The 16,767-nt window shown below is 36.4% G+C and overlaps 1 protein-coding gene across 6 annotated transcripts in view; it reads right to left on the bottom strand.

Moving 5' to 3' along the window:
* Window positions 1–1,073: 1,073 nt before the first annotated feature.
* The window catches only part of LOC148623378 (dnaJ homolog subfamily A member 3, mitochondrial-like), a 32,547-nt gene continuing 16,853 nt past the window's right edge, over window positions 1,074–16,767 (bottom strand). For 3 of the 6 annotated variants that reach the window (XM_088565212.1, XM_088565213.1, XM_088565210.1), the window contains 2 exons: window positions 16,393–16,517; window positions 1,074–1,215 (listed from right to left, as the gene is read on the bottom strand). In XM_088565212.1, the coding sequence (XP_088421338.1) occupies window positions 16,439–16,517 (79 nt within the window). In that variant the 3' untranslated portion in view covers window positions 1,074–1,215; window positions 16,393–16,438. Of the gene's footprint in view, window positions 1,216–12,747; window positions 12,941–16,392; window positions 16,518–16,767 lie in introns of those variants that run through there. The other 3 variants (XR_015919423.1, XR_015919424.1, XM_088565214.1) reach the window with 3 other exon arrangements.

Genomic DNA, 16,767 nt, shown 5'->3' with positions numbered 1-16,767 from the left:
TGAAAGCTTTGAAATTTTTTTTTAAAGTAATTTAGGTTACAGACCACCAATTCAACCAATGAGCATTTGGAACGTACGCAAAAATAGTCCTACGCAGAAATTACCCCTGTTCCTCATAGTGCTGTGATAAACGTTCTCATCTTATTTAAAAAATTTAAACAGTTTCTGAAAGGAAAAACATTTCTGTACATTTTATAGGTGCATTTTGCTTCTTGTGATGTGAAGCCTAATCTCCATAATGATTTTTAAATATACCCCTGTCTTGTGAAAACACTGGGATTTCCCATGCTATTTATAGACCCTTCACTTCCGGTGACCAGTACTGCACTGCAAGTCTGCTAACCCCACATGCCATTCTGAGGATTGTGAGCTGACATATGTAGAATCATGCTGATATATAGTCCTCTGCAGGTTAAAGTTAAGGTAAAGTCCAGAGAAGCCATTGAATATTGTGAAATTAGCATAGAAGCCTATGGAAAGTGGAATTAGTGGTTTTTAGCCGTAATGAAAGTCTCGGTGGACTTTTATTTTTTGAAAGTCATAAATAAATATTGACAATTTTTTCATCGTTTGTCTACTCCGGACTTGACTTTTTATGAGCAACTCGGCGGGTGTTTCTAGAAAAGCAAATGACGCTTACCCTACCGGTGCACCTGGTCCATGCTCCCAGTTTTAGTGGAGTCCGAGTTGCTCATTTGCATTTGTTACTTTGTATGTATGATTTTAGTTACTTAATGTTCTTTGTTGTGTATGTCTGTTTTCCATGTCTGGTCTTTGTCCCTGGATTACATTCTTTTCATTACCGCTTTAACCTTGGTTCCCTTGATTACTCTTGCTAAGACAAAATATATTTTTTTATTATTATTTTTAATATAGTCGTCTGTGTACAAAGGATGGACATTACTGACTGAAGTATTGGTGTAAAATATTGTATGTCAAATCTTGGTTGTGTTCCTTCGGAATTCTAATATCTTACTGTTGCATTAAAGTATGAAAGTATTGACTGAAATGAATGACCAACTGAAATTCTTTATGTCAAATCTTTGATGGGAGGGGAAAATATGATAAAGCTGTTGTACAGCATGTATAAATATATTTAAAAAACATCACAAAGGATCAAAAATTGGTAACCATTGTCCTATCAACCAATCCTTCGGTTTTCAAGAATCTTTACATATATCACAGCATTTTACATGTCCATAACTGTGCCTAGACCTAGAAAAAACAATAAGTTAGTAGGTAGACTATTTAAGGCCAAAAAAAAGCAACAACAACAAACTGGACTATCTTCCCATTTCATGTATAGCTAAAGCTACATCACATATGCATATCATTCATTAGTTGTAAACAGCTGTTTCATACTTCATCGATTAGTTTTTAAGGATATATATGTACATTCAAACGGATACCAAGACACATCAATAAAATGCTTCGCGATGCAACTTATGAAAGACAAGACGGCTAAAGAGACGAGATCCTTTAATTTCATAAATCGATATATTTACGATTATTTCTCCATTAGTAGTCCTAAATTTGGTAAATTATCTACAAGAACAAGAAATAAAAGAGACGACTGACATAACTTCCACTGTCTCATTTTCAGCTAACCAGGCCAAAGGACATGTAAGCTATTGCCATCACTTGGCGTCCGTCATCGTCGTCATCGTTTACAATTTTTCAATACTCTACTCCTCCGACAACAATCGACCAATTGGAACCAAACTTGGTATGGATGTTCCTTAGATATCCTGCATAGAACTAACGCAGGGATTTTTGATCCGTCGAAAAATTTGGCCGCCGTAACTAATAGAAAATAGAAATAGAACATGTAAAAACCATGAATAAGACACACTTTCCTATTCGTCTACACCGATCGTGACATGATGCAACTCTACGGGTGTTTCTAGAAAAGCAGAGGACGATAACCCTACAGGTGCACCTGTTTCATGCTCCTGGGTTAGAGTGGAATCCGAATTGGTCATTTTCTGTTTTTTCCTTTTATTTCGGATATCAAGTTTCAAAAGTGTTGCTACTCGAAAACAATTTCCGCCATTGAATTATTGAGAACAGGGTTAGTTAATTAACTCTTAAATCCTAAAATAAATCAATAAAACAAAATGGTGTTGTAGAGTTTACATCTGTACTTCTGAACAATGAATTCAAGCTACCAAATATGAAAGCAATCGGCGGTGTCACGGTCTGAGTAAAAGCCGCTGGAGACGAACGGCGCGATACCACTACCCTCCACTGCTTCATAGCGAAGCAACGTTGGTCTTTGAACAAATTTTTATATTTTCAAAACTTAAGACATGTATAAGTAACTCGTACTTATTTTTAGATGATAACTTGTATGCTTGGCATTGTACGATAAAATACTTCAAACCGCAGCTTAATTCGGACACTGCTCAGCTTGGGCAGTTTTAAAAATTAATTTCAAACTTATTACAGCTCTGAAATTTGGATAAAGATTTATTTTTTAACACAGGATGAGATTCTGACCAGAATGAAAGAATTCTAAATTTGGAAATGTTTTTAGTATGTAAATATTTTCCAAATTATTTACATTCAATAAAAACATTTCCCAGATCACAGCTTGATATGACCGCACAAGTCAAATCCTGAATATCAAAGGCAAGTATTGACACATCATTCAAGCTTGATACAGCTCTGAGTTTTCATTGCAATTATTTTTTTTATTTTTTTTTTGTAACTTGAGGTAAAATTTCAAAGAAAACTTAGCTTTTACTCAATTTATTATCTCTTATTATCTATACATCCGAAAAAAAAATGCTTGTTTTTGGTCCCATTTTGGTCCCTCATTTCCTAATTATTTCACGTCACAAACCCCAATCAGATTCTCTCTCATTGTCCCTGGCATCATGAAAAGCATTGCCTCTAGTCCCTTTTTGGCTCCTTATTCAAAATGGCCCACAGGAAGTAATTGTTAGGACATCATGAAAATGCTTGTTTCTGGTCCCTTATTGGTCCTTAGTTTATAAACAGTTAAAGAATAACCCCCAAAATTAATCCTAGTCTTCCTATTGAGGTATGACATTTTGTGGTACAATTTCAAAGTAATTAAGTCACTTAAAGTTAAGTTATTGTCCAGATGTCCGAATAAAACGCTTGTTTCTGGGCTTTTCCTTCTCTTGGCCTCTAATTGCTTAACGGTTCTAGTCACATATCTAATATCAATGTTGTTATGACACCTTGAGATTTATTTTAATTCATCAAAGTTAATGTGCGGATATCGTGAAAATTGTTGTAATCGGTCTCTTTTTTACCCTTAATTTCTAAACGAGTTGAGTCACATTCCCCAAAACAAATCCAAGTCCTTCTTCTTGTGGCATAGTGCCTTGTGGTATTATTTCATCAAGATCTATTAGTATTCATTTCTCTTACTCTATGTTCTTTGTTGTGTTTGTCTGTTTTCCATGTCTGGCCTTTGTCTCTGGATTACATTCTTTTGATTCCCGCTATAACCTTGGTTCCCTTGAGTACTCTCTCTGGACATTAAATGTCTATGGGCGCCAATGACGAGGAAGAAAACGACAGTATGATACAATTTTACAACAAATGTTTGCGGTCATATTAATAGTAATTCCTACAACATTCAGTACAGCTTAGTTTTTGCCCTTTTTGGGAATTCTTTCCTGTATAAATACGACCGTAACCCCGTAAATAAATCGCGACCTTTCTTTTTTTTTAATTTATTAGTACAATTTCATTCAGTTCTATGCACTTTTACTCAAGCTATTGTCAAGATACCAGTAAAATGCTTGTTTGTGTGTGTGTGTGTTTTTTTTCCCTTTGTTGTCGTTTTTTTACCCTTTTCATTCCTTACGGTTATAATCTCCAAATAAATTCCCGTCTGACCTTTGTGGTATTGAACTGTATGGCAGTTACATGGATATTCATACACTTATGTTTGTTTTTCAACCCCAATTCCTGATAGGTTGGAGTCATTACCCATCAAAATCAATACCAATATACTTTTTTTTTAAAATATGTATGTCCCCCCCCCCACCCCATCACTTTATTACATTTATATTGCATATTTAAATAAAGTAATATTTCTGTTTTCAATTAAGAGCTGACCCTTTTAAGATACAACATATAGTATTCTCATAAAAATAGCACACCTTTCGTTAATGCCTTTCAAACAGTCACATTTAAGTAAGTAGACGGGTGATACTTTATTTACTACCAAATATCGAGAATAGAAATGGTGAAAAAAAAAACACCGGGATAAAAAAAATTAACAGCTCAATGCCACCCATGGGTCTTCAAAGAACAAGAAAACTCTCAAGCCACAGGACAGGCTGCAGGCTAGCCTCAAAACAGTATTATACACCGGAATAGCATAGATGCCCTATATACTCCAGGATGATAATAGTAAAGTGAAAGTGAAAACGAAACAACACATACATTGGCCAGAAATTTCTGACTAGGAACAGGCGCAAAAAAAAATGCGCCGGGTTAAACTACGTTGGAGTAATCACAACCCTCCCATTTTTAAATCTGGCCACTGTGGAAAACTATCACACGATTAAACAAACTTATAAATCAAAGACTTTCAATTGTAGAAAATTTGCCATTCAAACTTTACATCCAATAAGTTTCAATAAACCACAAAGAAGACTATGTCCTACGGTACTTCTTTGTTGTTTCCTGGACTTCTTTCTGAGATGTGAATGATACTGGATCTGAAAGTATTATTCATGTGAGAAGCCACTGCTGTAAGAATTGGAATATAAAACGTATGATTACACAGAATGTGAAACCTGCAATAAGTCCTATTTATGTTTACAAGATGTATACTTCATTGTTATTATTTTTATTATGTGGCAAATAGTGTATTTCTATTGAAACATGTATGTTAGATGAGCCAAATGTAATGCCTAGGTCACACATTCACGGATTGCATCGCCGCTTCTGCTACGGGTTAAATTTCACGGATGACCCCGGAAAATCTGGCTGGCGTTGTTCGATACGGATCCAATACGATTGAAGGAGGGTGGGACTACGGATTTGGACGAACCCACCAAGGAAAGTTCGGAAAAATGGCTATAATTGATACGTAATGATACACTACAAAACGGTTATAACACGGTTTAATACGGATGGATACGTGCCAGGACGTATTCGCTACAGTGAAACAACGTGTTGCTACAGTATAGGTAAGGATTACTACGGAAAATCACGGTCTGATACGATTAAGTACGCAAGGGTGATTCAGCTGGCATGCCAATTAATCCCCTTTCAATAGCTTTCTTCAAATCACATTGATTCCAGAGCGTCAGAACACCCACCTTGTGCACAAATATTTAACCCATCAAAATTTGTAATCGGCGTCGAGGAAAGACATCAGAACTACTGAATGATATCCTTTGTAGCTGTAATAAAGAGAACTTCCCTTCGGAGGACACCGTATGGTTACATATCTGACATTCAGAGCATCAAGTGTATGGGGAAACTGCCATCTCGCTTGAAACTGCTCAGCTATAGCCTGCCATTGTTCAGGCTCAGTAGGAGTCTAGATAATATCCTCGGCATATATTGAAACTATGACCACACAAATTATTAAACAATACCACTTATTGTGTTGTGAGCAACCCTAAAACCATGCATCAATGTTCGGTAACTGTCCTCTGTAGCCAAATATCTCAATGTGATCGCTAGTCTCAGTCCAGGATCGATGGACTGCCTATATCAGGTGTTCTTAGTAATCCTAGGACCAATGGCATGAAGGGTTCCTAAAACATATGTGGGTCTCACAAAGTTATTACATGCCGCTGTATTTTCAAATCTAAGTTCAGCCATTAGGGCCTCATACTGCCCATGGATAGGTCTTCAGAGAAGCCAGGCACTAGTCCATTATGTCATCAGAAAGCTCAATCACTGTTCTTGCATTTCGAGTCATATCAATGTCAAGACCAAGCCAATTAACTGCAAATATGAGTTGTTGATGGTTCATTTAGGACATCCACGACAAAACTAATATTTTTCTTTGGTACTACATGTGCAGGGTATGTATATAAATATTCTGGTGTCGGTTTATGTTAGTTTTGTGGCAGTTTGATGCCTGCCTATGTTGTCATATTTTATTATGAGAGCGCTCCATTGAGCTTACTCTGGACCCTTATAATCCGTATTTTGTCGGGATGCAACGTACTACACGCGTAGTAAACAATAAAAATCCTTGGGAAACCTTTCTGGTCCTTACCAGTCCATAATTCAACATAATGGGGTCGCACCTTTCCGTTATACATTCGTAAAACACCGTACTCTATCCTTAGCAATAACGTAGTGTAACCGTGCTAGTACGTACTTATTCGTAAGTAACCGTACAAGTCCTTGACAATTACTAATCTACGAATTAGTGGTGATCAATACGGTTTTAATAGATTTCCACTAATTTGATGGATAACACAACGAAACTTGCCCTAACAGAACCTTATGCGACAGACCGTGAAGGACGAGAGAAATTATTTATAGTTTGTGCCGATCAAAATTAAAATTAAAAACTATTCATACCTATTTCACAGTTCATTTCTATACTGGAGATCAACACTATCAACAGTATTTGTAACCTATGTTCGAATCTCATATCCTTTGCAGTGCTTCCAATAAACAGACAAATACGACAGCAGGGGCGAATCCAGAGATTAAAAAAAAGCTAGAGGTTGGACTAGAGAAAAAGCGGGATACATTGTTATTCACAGCTCGTTTTTTGAATGTGACGACTCGACTCTATTCGCTACACTGCTCCATCGGATAGAGTCGTCACATTCTGAAACGTTTGTATATATTGATTTGTTGTGACATGCATCATTAATTTGATCCTTTATCCTACATAATAACATCTAAATGAACTGTCCCGTACTACAATACAATGTGTACCAAGTTACAGCCCTAGATTAATCCTACGAGGAGGAATAACCCGGCCAGCGAAAGCTATATTTTTATATAGCCTAGCTGGCCGAGTGGTCTAGGGTGCTGGACTTAGTGCAGGCGGTGTTGCCATAGATGTCACAGGGGTACGAGTTCGAGTCGCGCGGAGGGAACGACCAAAAATTTGCTTCGCAAATTTGACAGTTCTAACATCGTTGGGAAATTTTCAGACCTTTCTATACGTTTATATATCTTCCCTGTATCAATTTGATCCGATGGAGCAGTGTAGTGAATAGAGTCGTCCCATTCTGAGACGTTTATATATATATATATATATATATATATATATATATTCAGATATAATACAATTAAGTTTTTTTTTATTTTATATATATATATTATACATAAAGGATTTTACAACGATACCGATAAAGATGTTAATACACTGTAATAAATATATTATGAGCAAAATTTTCAGTCAACAAATAACCTTCTTCAGTGCCTTAAATAAACTGAGTGTGTATGAAAGTAAATGGTCTGTGAACACAACTAACTACCTAAGCAGGTGAATACCTGTGACGTAAACAATATCATTGACAGTTAACGAAGATCTTGAACATTGTGATATAGACACATGTTGTGTGTTGATCTTGAACACTGAACTATAAAACTAAAAATATTTACAAATACTGTAATAAGAAACTACAAAATAGGAAGACCTTAATGTTTCTTGTTAATGGGTGTGCCGTGTGGGTGTAAAACACAGAGTTCTTTATCCAAAATCATAAATAAATAAAATTTTCATTTTGTTGAAATCATCGAGGCAGTGGTTTGGTAATCTGAAGTGTTGGCTCACTGGGAGTAAAGGATTTTTTTGTTAGGTCGCTCTTGTGTCGATTCAAGCGCTTGTGAAAAGGCTGTTTAGATTCACCAACATATTAAAGGCCACAGAAGGAACAGTGGAGCAAATATATTACATTATCACTCGTGCAGTGCACGTTACAAAATATTTTTAGCGTTTCCTCGTGACTGTGCTGGTGAATGATGACGAGTGGTGCATTTGGTTGCAACATTTGCACCCCTTTTGTCACCACAGGAGCGACTCTCGCCTTGACTCAAGTTGGGCTTAGATATATCAGCCCTCACAAGCAGAGTACACAGACTGTCTGGCTGTCTGAAAGCAATCACAGGTGGTTCGGGAAAAACTTTCGATAATGTTGAGTTTCTCTCGACAGAGGCCCAGTGCTCACGAATGGAATTGTGGCTGCTCGACGATCCGATACCCATTAAGTTTGCTGGTTCACAGATTCTTTTGGAATTCACATGATTTTTTTTGAACTGCCTTTATTGTGTTTTACGCGATCCCAGTAGACTTAACATTTTCCATCTCTATCTATTATGAACTGTGACGAATATTTTAAGAAATTAAGAATAATTAAACAGAAGCAATTGAGAACTAGTCACCATTTATCAAATTCTACTCAATATATCCAACAAGATGTCATTCCTAAGGGTCTTCACATCAAGCTCTTGCCTCAAACACCCAGCAAGGCTTCTGGCAACCTATCTCGTAGATGGCATCAGACAATTTTCAATTGTTCAAAACGCCTACTGATCCTACTGAAGAAACACTGCGGAGAACATCTTAAGAAACGTACTACAGAATTTAATCGATTGATAGACTCATCGAAAAAAAGAACTCACAGTCTATGATCATGACTTTATTATGAAGCGTCTTGATGGCATCACAAAAGCTCAAAATCAGGCCCTTCATGACAAACAGAAACGTAAATTCCAACGTGATGGCATGTCACCAATAACAGTCTCACCATGTGAAAAGCAAAGCAAAAGACGCAACAGACATTTTAAACGAAGAAACAAACCTGACAGTCAACCATCCCACACTGTCATTAATCTTTCATCACACAACCTAACTGCAGATGAAACATCATTATTAGCTAAGGGTCTCAATTTCTGCCCAGTTCCAGGTCCTGTAAAGGAAACCATTCTGACTGAACAACTTGACAACTTCGCCAGAAGTTTGAGGATCAAAGAGTACTTTGGCTCAAAAGAGGGTCAGGGACAAAATGAGAGTGATTCAGAAGATGAAAACAACTATCGGTTTATAAAGAAAAGTGAGTGGGTCCCTGAAAAGAGCAAAAATTTAACTTTGGAATCATTTATTGATAATGTAAAATCTGACATAATAAGAAATGTAAGGGTCAACACAGAGTCACGATAATTTAACAGTAGGGGAACGTGCTGCACTCCAAGGTCTAAGGACCAATGACAATATAATAATAAAACCTGCAGACAAAGGCAGCGCTATAGTGATCATGGATAAAAATCCGCCTACATTAATGAGGCCGAGCGTCAACTTAAAGATGACCGGTTTTATATCAAATTAACAACAGACCCCACTCAATCCTTTGCGGACGAAATAAAAACTGAGTTGAACAAAATGTACGAGAATAACCACATTGACATTAAAACTCTGGAATATCAATATCTCAAACCTGAAAATCCTAAACCTGGTCGATTCTACCTACTCCCCAAAATTCACAGTCAACAACCCAGGTAGACCTATAGTCTCTGCTAACGGCCGTCCAACAGAGAAAATTTCGGAATTCGTGGACTTTCATCTACGCTCACATGTTGAAAAATTTCCATCATTTATAAAAGATACGACTGATTACTTACAGAAGATGCAGGCTCTGAATCCCCTTCCACCAAACACCACTCTGGTCACTATGGACGTCACATCTCTCTATACCAACATTCCTAACTCTGATGGTATCGAGGCTTGTAGTGAAGTATGGGACTCTCGTGAGGTCAAAGTTCCACCTACCGACTGCCTAGTCACTTAACTCACAATAGTTTAAAAAAAAAACAAATTTACTTTTAATGGAGACTATTATTTACAAATAAATGACATAGCTATGGGTACCAAAATGGCTCCGTCTTATGCCAATATTTTCATGGGAAAAATTGAAAAAGAACTACTTGAATCCTCTATAGAAAAACCTCTGTCCTGGTATAGGTTTATTGACAACGTAGATATGAAGTGGACACATGACAAAGAAGAACTAAACAATTTTATCGCACGTGCCAACAATCAACACCCTTCAATTAAGTTCACTCACGAAACATCTGCTACTAACATCTCATTCCTCGATACCTCCAGCACCTTATTGGGGGGAGAGCTCTACACGGACCTATACTCCAAACCAACTGACACACATAAATATCATATGCCTAAGAGCTGTCATCCATCTCACCTGACTAAGAGTATACCATTTAGTCAAGCTCTTAAGCTAAGGCGCATTTGTTCAATTGACGAATCCTTAAAAAAAAACGTCTAGGTCAACCGAAGAACAATTGAAGAAGAAGGGGATACAGATACAAGACCATCAAAGAAGGGTTCAAAAAAATTAACAGTATCCCAAGAAGTAGTCTGTTACAGTACAAGGCAAAGAAAAAATGTAAAAGAATCCCTTGTGTTCTAACATACCACCCCTGCCTTAAAAACAGCCACAATACCATTCGTGAGCACTACAAAATATTTTGTAACGTGCACTGCAAGAGAGATAATACAATATATTTGCTCCACCGTCCCATCTGTGGCCTTCAATATGTTGGTGAATATAAACAGCCTTTTCAAAAGCGCTTGAACGGACACAGGAGCGACCTAACAAAAAAGCCTTTACTCCCAGTGAGTCAACACTTCAGATTACCAAACCACTGCCCCGATGATTTCAATCGTTATAGTGTATCCATCTGCACCATGAAAACTGATTTATTCAACGGGTCATAGTTTTCCTTTCCCGGACTTGACTTTTTATGAGCAACTCGGCGGGTGTTTCTAGAAAAGCAGAGGACGCTTACCCTACCGGTGCACCTGGTCCATGCTCCTAGGTTTTAGTGGAGTCCGAGTTGCTGATTTGCTTTTGTTACTTTGTATGTATGATTTTAGTTACTTTATGTTCTTTGCTGTGTATGTCTGTTTTCCATGTCTGGTCTTTGTCCCTGGATTACATTCTTTTGATTACCGTTATAACTTTGGTTCCCTTGATTACTCTTTATATGCTGAGCATTCAGGCGCAGATTAAAGGACGGGCGTGCGGGGAGAACGCCCCATTCCCTAAAATTGGGAAGAATAACCTTTTTGTGTGAAATTTTGATTTTTCACGAATTCTACATCGAAATTATTTGCCTCGCTTCACTCGATATTAAACTCTAACCTCAACTCCTTGATCCGCCAATCGCGTTCATAATTTTCTAAAACTGGTTCAAGTAAAAGGGTGTTCAGGAAAGTTACATGTACATACAAAAACAAAACAAAACAAAAAACAAAGAATTATGTAGCGAAATAGTACTCCGTCGTTATTTTGATTTATTCTTGAGAATTTGACCGGAAGCGAATTCGGGCTGACATTTTCATCCCGTTGGGTGTTTTGTCTCTTTGACATATATACCATAAGTATTCTCGTTATATTAGTGATATTCAGTATAACACATATTGATTGCAGTTGAGGGTGGTAAACATGAGGATGGTATACATGCACTAGATCACCATACTCAGACTTTGTCTCGGGTGATACTCTTCCTTCGTGTAATGATTTAGTATCGGAACAGTCATTCGCCAAGTCTACTCTACATAGGTATACATATCTATATTACTTCACCAAATATCCACCCCTGTAACATGCACCAGCTTTATACGTTTTGTGCGCTATCCATCGTGTGCGGGAATAACTATAAAATGCTTTCATCAGTGAAATCTTAGACAGATCACAGCAAATAACATATGTACGATATCTACGTCACGAGTTCACAAGGCCGTAGGCAGGGGTGCGACAGGTGCGATCGCACCCCATTTTGAAAAAAAAAACAAATAAAACTTTGATTTACATCTGAACTTGTAATTAAGGGAAACAATACCAAAATAACCGAGTAAAAATTGCTTATCAGGGATCAGTTTGCACCACAATTCAGTAAACCTGGCTACGGCCTTGGTTCAGATGTGCAATTGTCTAAGACTAGTATTATTCATATTATTCAATACTTTTGAATATGGCTCCAGACAATACCTTTATAATGTTTAAATGATGTGTAGCTTTTGCAAATAATTTGCAAAGAAATTACAATCGCATTTTAGAAATTCAGTATACATGAAGTCTATTTTTATTCTGGATATATAATAAAATATAAAAAATATTTAAAAAAAAACTATAAGAAAAATAGTTAAAGCTAAAGAACAATGGGCGACAATTAAAAGTCTTCTCCCTTTCATAATCCCAGTAATACGTATTCCTCAGCTACCGAACGAAAGATACGTATGAAATTGTAATTCAATTTTCAGTCTAATAAATAAAACGCCCAGTTTGTAAAGGCATTACATTTATTGTGTTTATAATTTCAATGAAATCGAAGTGAGTTAAACCTTAGTTTGACAATTATTTCTATTGTAATTGTAGTCATTACCGCATAACAAAATAGACGATCCCTATCGGCACGTCCGTTCGTTCGCCAATTTAGTGGAAACCTCTAATAGGGATTAAAACGGGTCAGTACGCTTATACTGTATGGTTAAGTAGGGTTGTGCTACGGTTGTTTCATCCGTGGTAAAATTTTGAACATGTTGAAAACTTGACACGGATAACCAAGTATTACAGTAAGCTACGGGGCGATACAGATCGCTACGAGTTATGCCGGATCGTATCCGTAGCTCTTCCGGCAAGGCGATCCTTGAATGTGTGACCTAGGCATAAGAATATTCCCATTAAAACAGAAAAAAATTATATAGTTCATGCTTGAAATAATTTTCAACTCTATTTTAAACAAATATAATACCAATGGATATGATGAATGTGTCAAAGAGACAAAAACCTCACAGGGATGAACAATTTCAGCTCAAGGCCGCCAATGGATCTTCAATGAACGCCGACGAAAACCTAACAGCAGGCTGCAGGTAGTCCCAAAACGACATTATACACAGGAACAGCGAAGTAGTTGCCCCTGTCTACTTCAGGAACATAAAAGTAAACTGAAAGTGAAAACGAAACATATACATAGAGGCCAAAAATTCAAGACTTGGGACAGGCGCAAAAAATGCGGCAGACTTAATATACTTTGGCGTGATCACAACCCTCTCCATTTTAAATCTGGCCACTGTGGAAAAAATTTACACAATTAAACACGTCTAAAAATAAATCCAAAAAGATCTGATTCCTTTGTTAAGTCATCACTACAGAAGTTTTAGGGTCGTCATCATGAACTCTTGGATCGTTATGGTGTATCCATCTGCACCATGAAAATTGATTTATTCAACGGGTCATAGTTTCCATTTCCTCGTTTGTCTACCCCGGATTTGACTTTTTATGAGCAACTCGGCGGGTGTTTCTAGAAAAGCAGAGGACGCTTACCCTACCGGTGCACCTGGTCCATGCTCCTAGGTTTTAGTGGAGTCCGAGTTGCTGATTTGCTTTTGTTACTTTGTATGTATGATTTTAGTTACTTTATGTTCTTTGCTGTGTATGTCTGTTTTCCATGTCTGGTCTTTGTCCCTGGATTACATTCTTTTGATTACCGCTATAACCTTGGTTCCCTTAATTACTCTTTAAAACAGAATTTAAGAAACTGATCAAACGTTACACAAACACACAATCAAAGGACTACTAGTAGTTAACTGACATACCAGACCATTATAAACCTGCAAAAAGTACGTAAAATAAATCCAAATTCTTCCTATGCGGGTTTTTGAAACACAGTACACCATAAGTCATATAATAAGAACACAACCCGTCACGACAAAACCTACATTTAAATTTAGTGTGTTAGTTTCTATGTAATGACATAATGAGCGAATCAATGTTAATACCAAAAATGCTATCTTTAACAATTTGACAACAATATCATAACTATATCCCTTACGAATGAGCTTATTTAATGGTTAAGTCAACTTGTTGGTTGAGTATTTCCGTGGTTTGTGAAGAATACTACCATAAAATATAGGGTTGGATATACCCGCATGCATTTATCGTTTACAAGTACTTCTGTATTTGAGAATGAGTTCTTTGTATCGGTTGAAAAAAAATGTGAATGTTTTTACAAGGCTGTGATATTAAACATGCTGATGTTGTAATTTTGCGGTTATATAAAGATTTTTGTTGTTAAAGTCCAAAACATTGTTTCCAATACGAGCAAATCAATTGTAATATGTTACAATATAAACAAAAGTAAAAGCAAATTTGCCCTTAATTCTAAATCTCTTAATGTCTGAAATATCGGCAAAAAATTACCCAAGCCTGAATAATGGGACTATTCAAATACGTCAAAATCCAAATACATCAGAACGTTAAAACAAGAAACAATAAAATGATACATGATACGACCTTAATGCAGATGAGAGATTTGATTGTGATTAAAGGTTTGACACGGGATAAGATTCTGATAGAGAATGAAACTGTTCAAAGAACTTTATAGCTTCCATTAAAACATTTCCTCAATTTGGCCCGATATTCAAAACATTAAACTTAAAAAAATTAAACCAGTCAAAGAATACAAGTTGTTGCTTTTATTTAAGACCATATAGGACAAGTCTTTGATATCATGATCATATCAGTGAACACCTTACAGTGTTAACTAGAAATACTGTGAGCAAGTTCACGAAGAAAATCTCCCTCGCTTCAAATGGTGGATTAGCCTTTAAGCTCAATATCTTTCTTTCGAATAGTTATTTGCGATTTAGGAGGAGGTGCACAGACAAGAAATGTTGACAGACGGGCGGATAGACTGACATACAGATGGGGTGATTCCTACATACCAAGCCCAAATTTGTTTGCAAGGGAGGTATAATGAGACATATTCTTCAAGCTTTACATAAAATATATGACCCTTTTTAACATTTTCAATTTCATAAGAGGCGGGATAATGCCACCCTTCCCCTTCCCCTGATTTCAACTATGAAAATATAGCTAGTAATAAAATAGTGAATAATAAATGAATCATCAAATTGCTCACCACATAGTATACGATAATTATATTAGTATAAAATATCTTATATTTGTTTTAATGAATCTTTTTAACACGTTACAATGTACTTACAATATTTCATCTCAAAAGATAAACATGTTTAAAATAATTTAACAGTTAACATGCAACTATATTGAGTAAGAACAAGTTGTAACAATGTATGTGTTACAAAATGACAAAATGTTTACCTTATCTCATGGATAAATACTATAATGTAATTAACGCATACTACTGATACAGATTTGAACACATGTTTCAATTCCAACAAGTATGGACACATCATTCAAGCTTAACTGAAACAGCTCTGAACAGGGATTGAGATTAAAGTTTTGACACAGGATGTGAGATGTGGCCCCTTTTTGAACCCTACTTCCTAATCAGTACAAGTCAAATACCCTAAAATCAATCCTTGTCTTCCTCTTACTGCATGGCACCTTACGGTGTAATTTCAAGATCTCTAATTATTGTCCAGACATATGGAAAATGCTTGTTTAGAGCTCCTTTTCGGGCCTCTCATTTTTAAACGGTTCAAGTCACAACCCCAAATTCAATCCAAACTTTATTTTTGTGGATTGACACATTGTGGTAAAATCTAAGAGATCCATTTAGATTTAATCAAGTTATTGTCCGAACATCAAGAAACTGCTTGTTTCTGGCCTCTAAATTTGGTCCCTCATTCCTAAACAGCTCATGCCATAACCCCAAAAACCCAAGTCTTCCTTCAGTGGAAAGGCACCTTGTGGTACAATGTCAAATAGGCCCAATTACTCATAGTCAAGTCATTGTCCTTGACCCTTATTACTAAATCCTTCTTGTCACACAGTCAGAATGGACAGAATGACCGACCGGTAAAAAAACCGAAGATGAAGAAAATAAAACGTAACTAAAAATACTAAACGCAATATCAACACCTGACTTGATAAGCAATGTTCAATTTTTTAAAAGCAGCCATGTCTTTATTAGATAAAAATTCCTAACGCTCATACCTAAGGAACAATCATAGCAACTTTCATTAAATTCTGTCCAGTAGTTTCTGAGGAGAAAATCTTTGAAAGTAATAACATTAAAATAGCGAAATAAAAATGACGAAAAGGTGCAATAACTCGTACATGGCATAACAGATTTACACAAAAAATTGACCACAGATCGATCTCTTTTACTCAGAATGTTGCTAAACCCAACGGTTTTGGTGATATATGAAAAAAAAATACTGTCTGATTCCTATGTTTTGTGTTTTGTTTAAGTAATAGGGTTTAGCCATGTTTTTCGACAGATCAAAAATCCCCACATCAGTTCTATACAGAATACTCGAAGGAACATTTATACCAAGTTTTGCTTTAATTGGTCTGAGGAGAAGAGTTTTGATAATTGTAAACGACGACAATACCAAAAGTTGGCAGTAGCTCACATGGCCCTGCAGGACAGGTGAGCTTAAACTACACGGGAGTGTCGTATGAAACTTACAATAACATAGTCGAATATATTTTACCAATCCACCACCTAGCTTTTTTCAGTTCTTATCTTTCGTAATATCACGGTGATGCTCACGAAGAGTTTTACGATGAGATTCATCAGTAAAATGGTAGAACCTGTGAAGTAGAAAGACTATGTACATGGGCAAATCTTATGTATATCTTAACAATGAACATTCTAATTAAATTAAACCTATCCTTTATTCCATTCAGTCAGTCACTGCATGTAGGATCTAACGTTACACTCCACTCTACTTTCTGTTCAGATGACCTTTTTCATAATCCTCGGGTTTTCACTTAAAATAATGCTTTAAAAATCATGAAAGATGAAATATGATTCACAGATCAGAAAATTCACCAGAACAGT

This window comes from Perna viridis, chromosome 2 (genome assembly GCF_037379345.1).
Source record: "Perna viridis isolate PV_CMFRI_1.1 ecotype Kerala chromosome 2, ASM3737934v1, whole genome shotgun sequence".
Taxonomy (NCBI): Eukaryota; Metazoa; Mollusca; class Bivalvia; order Mytilida; family Mytilidae; genus Perna; species Perna viridis.
Note: the sequence above shows the minus strand (reverse complement) of the source record. Positions and strands in the feature narration are given on the sequence as shown.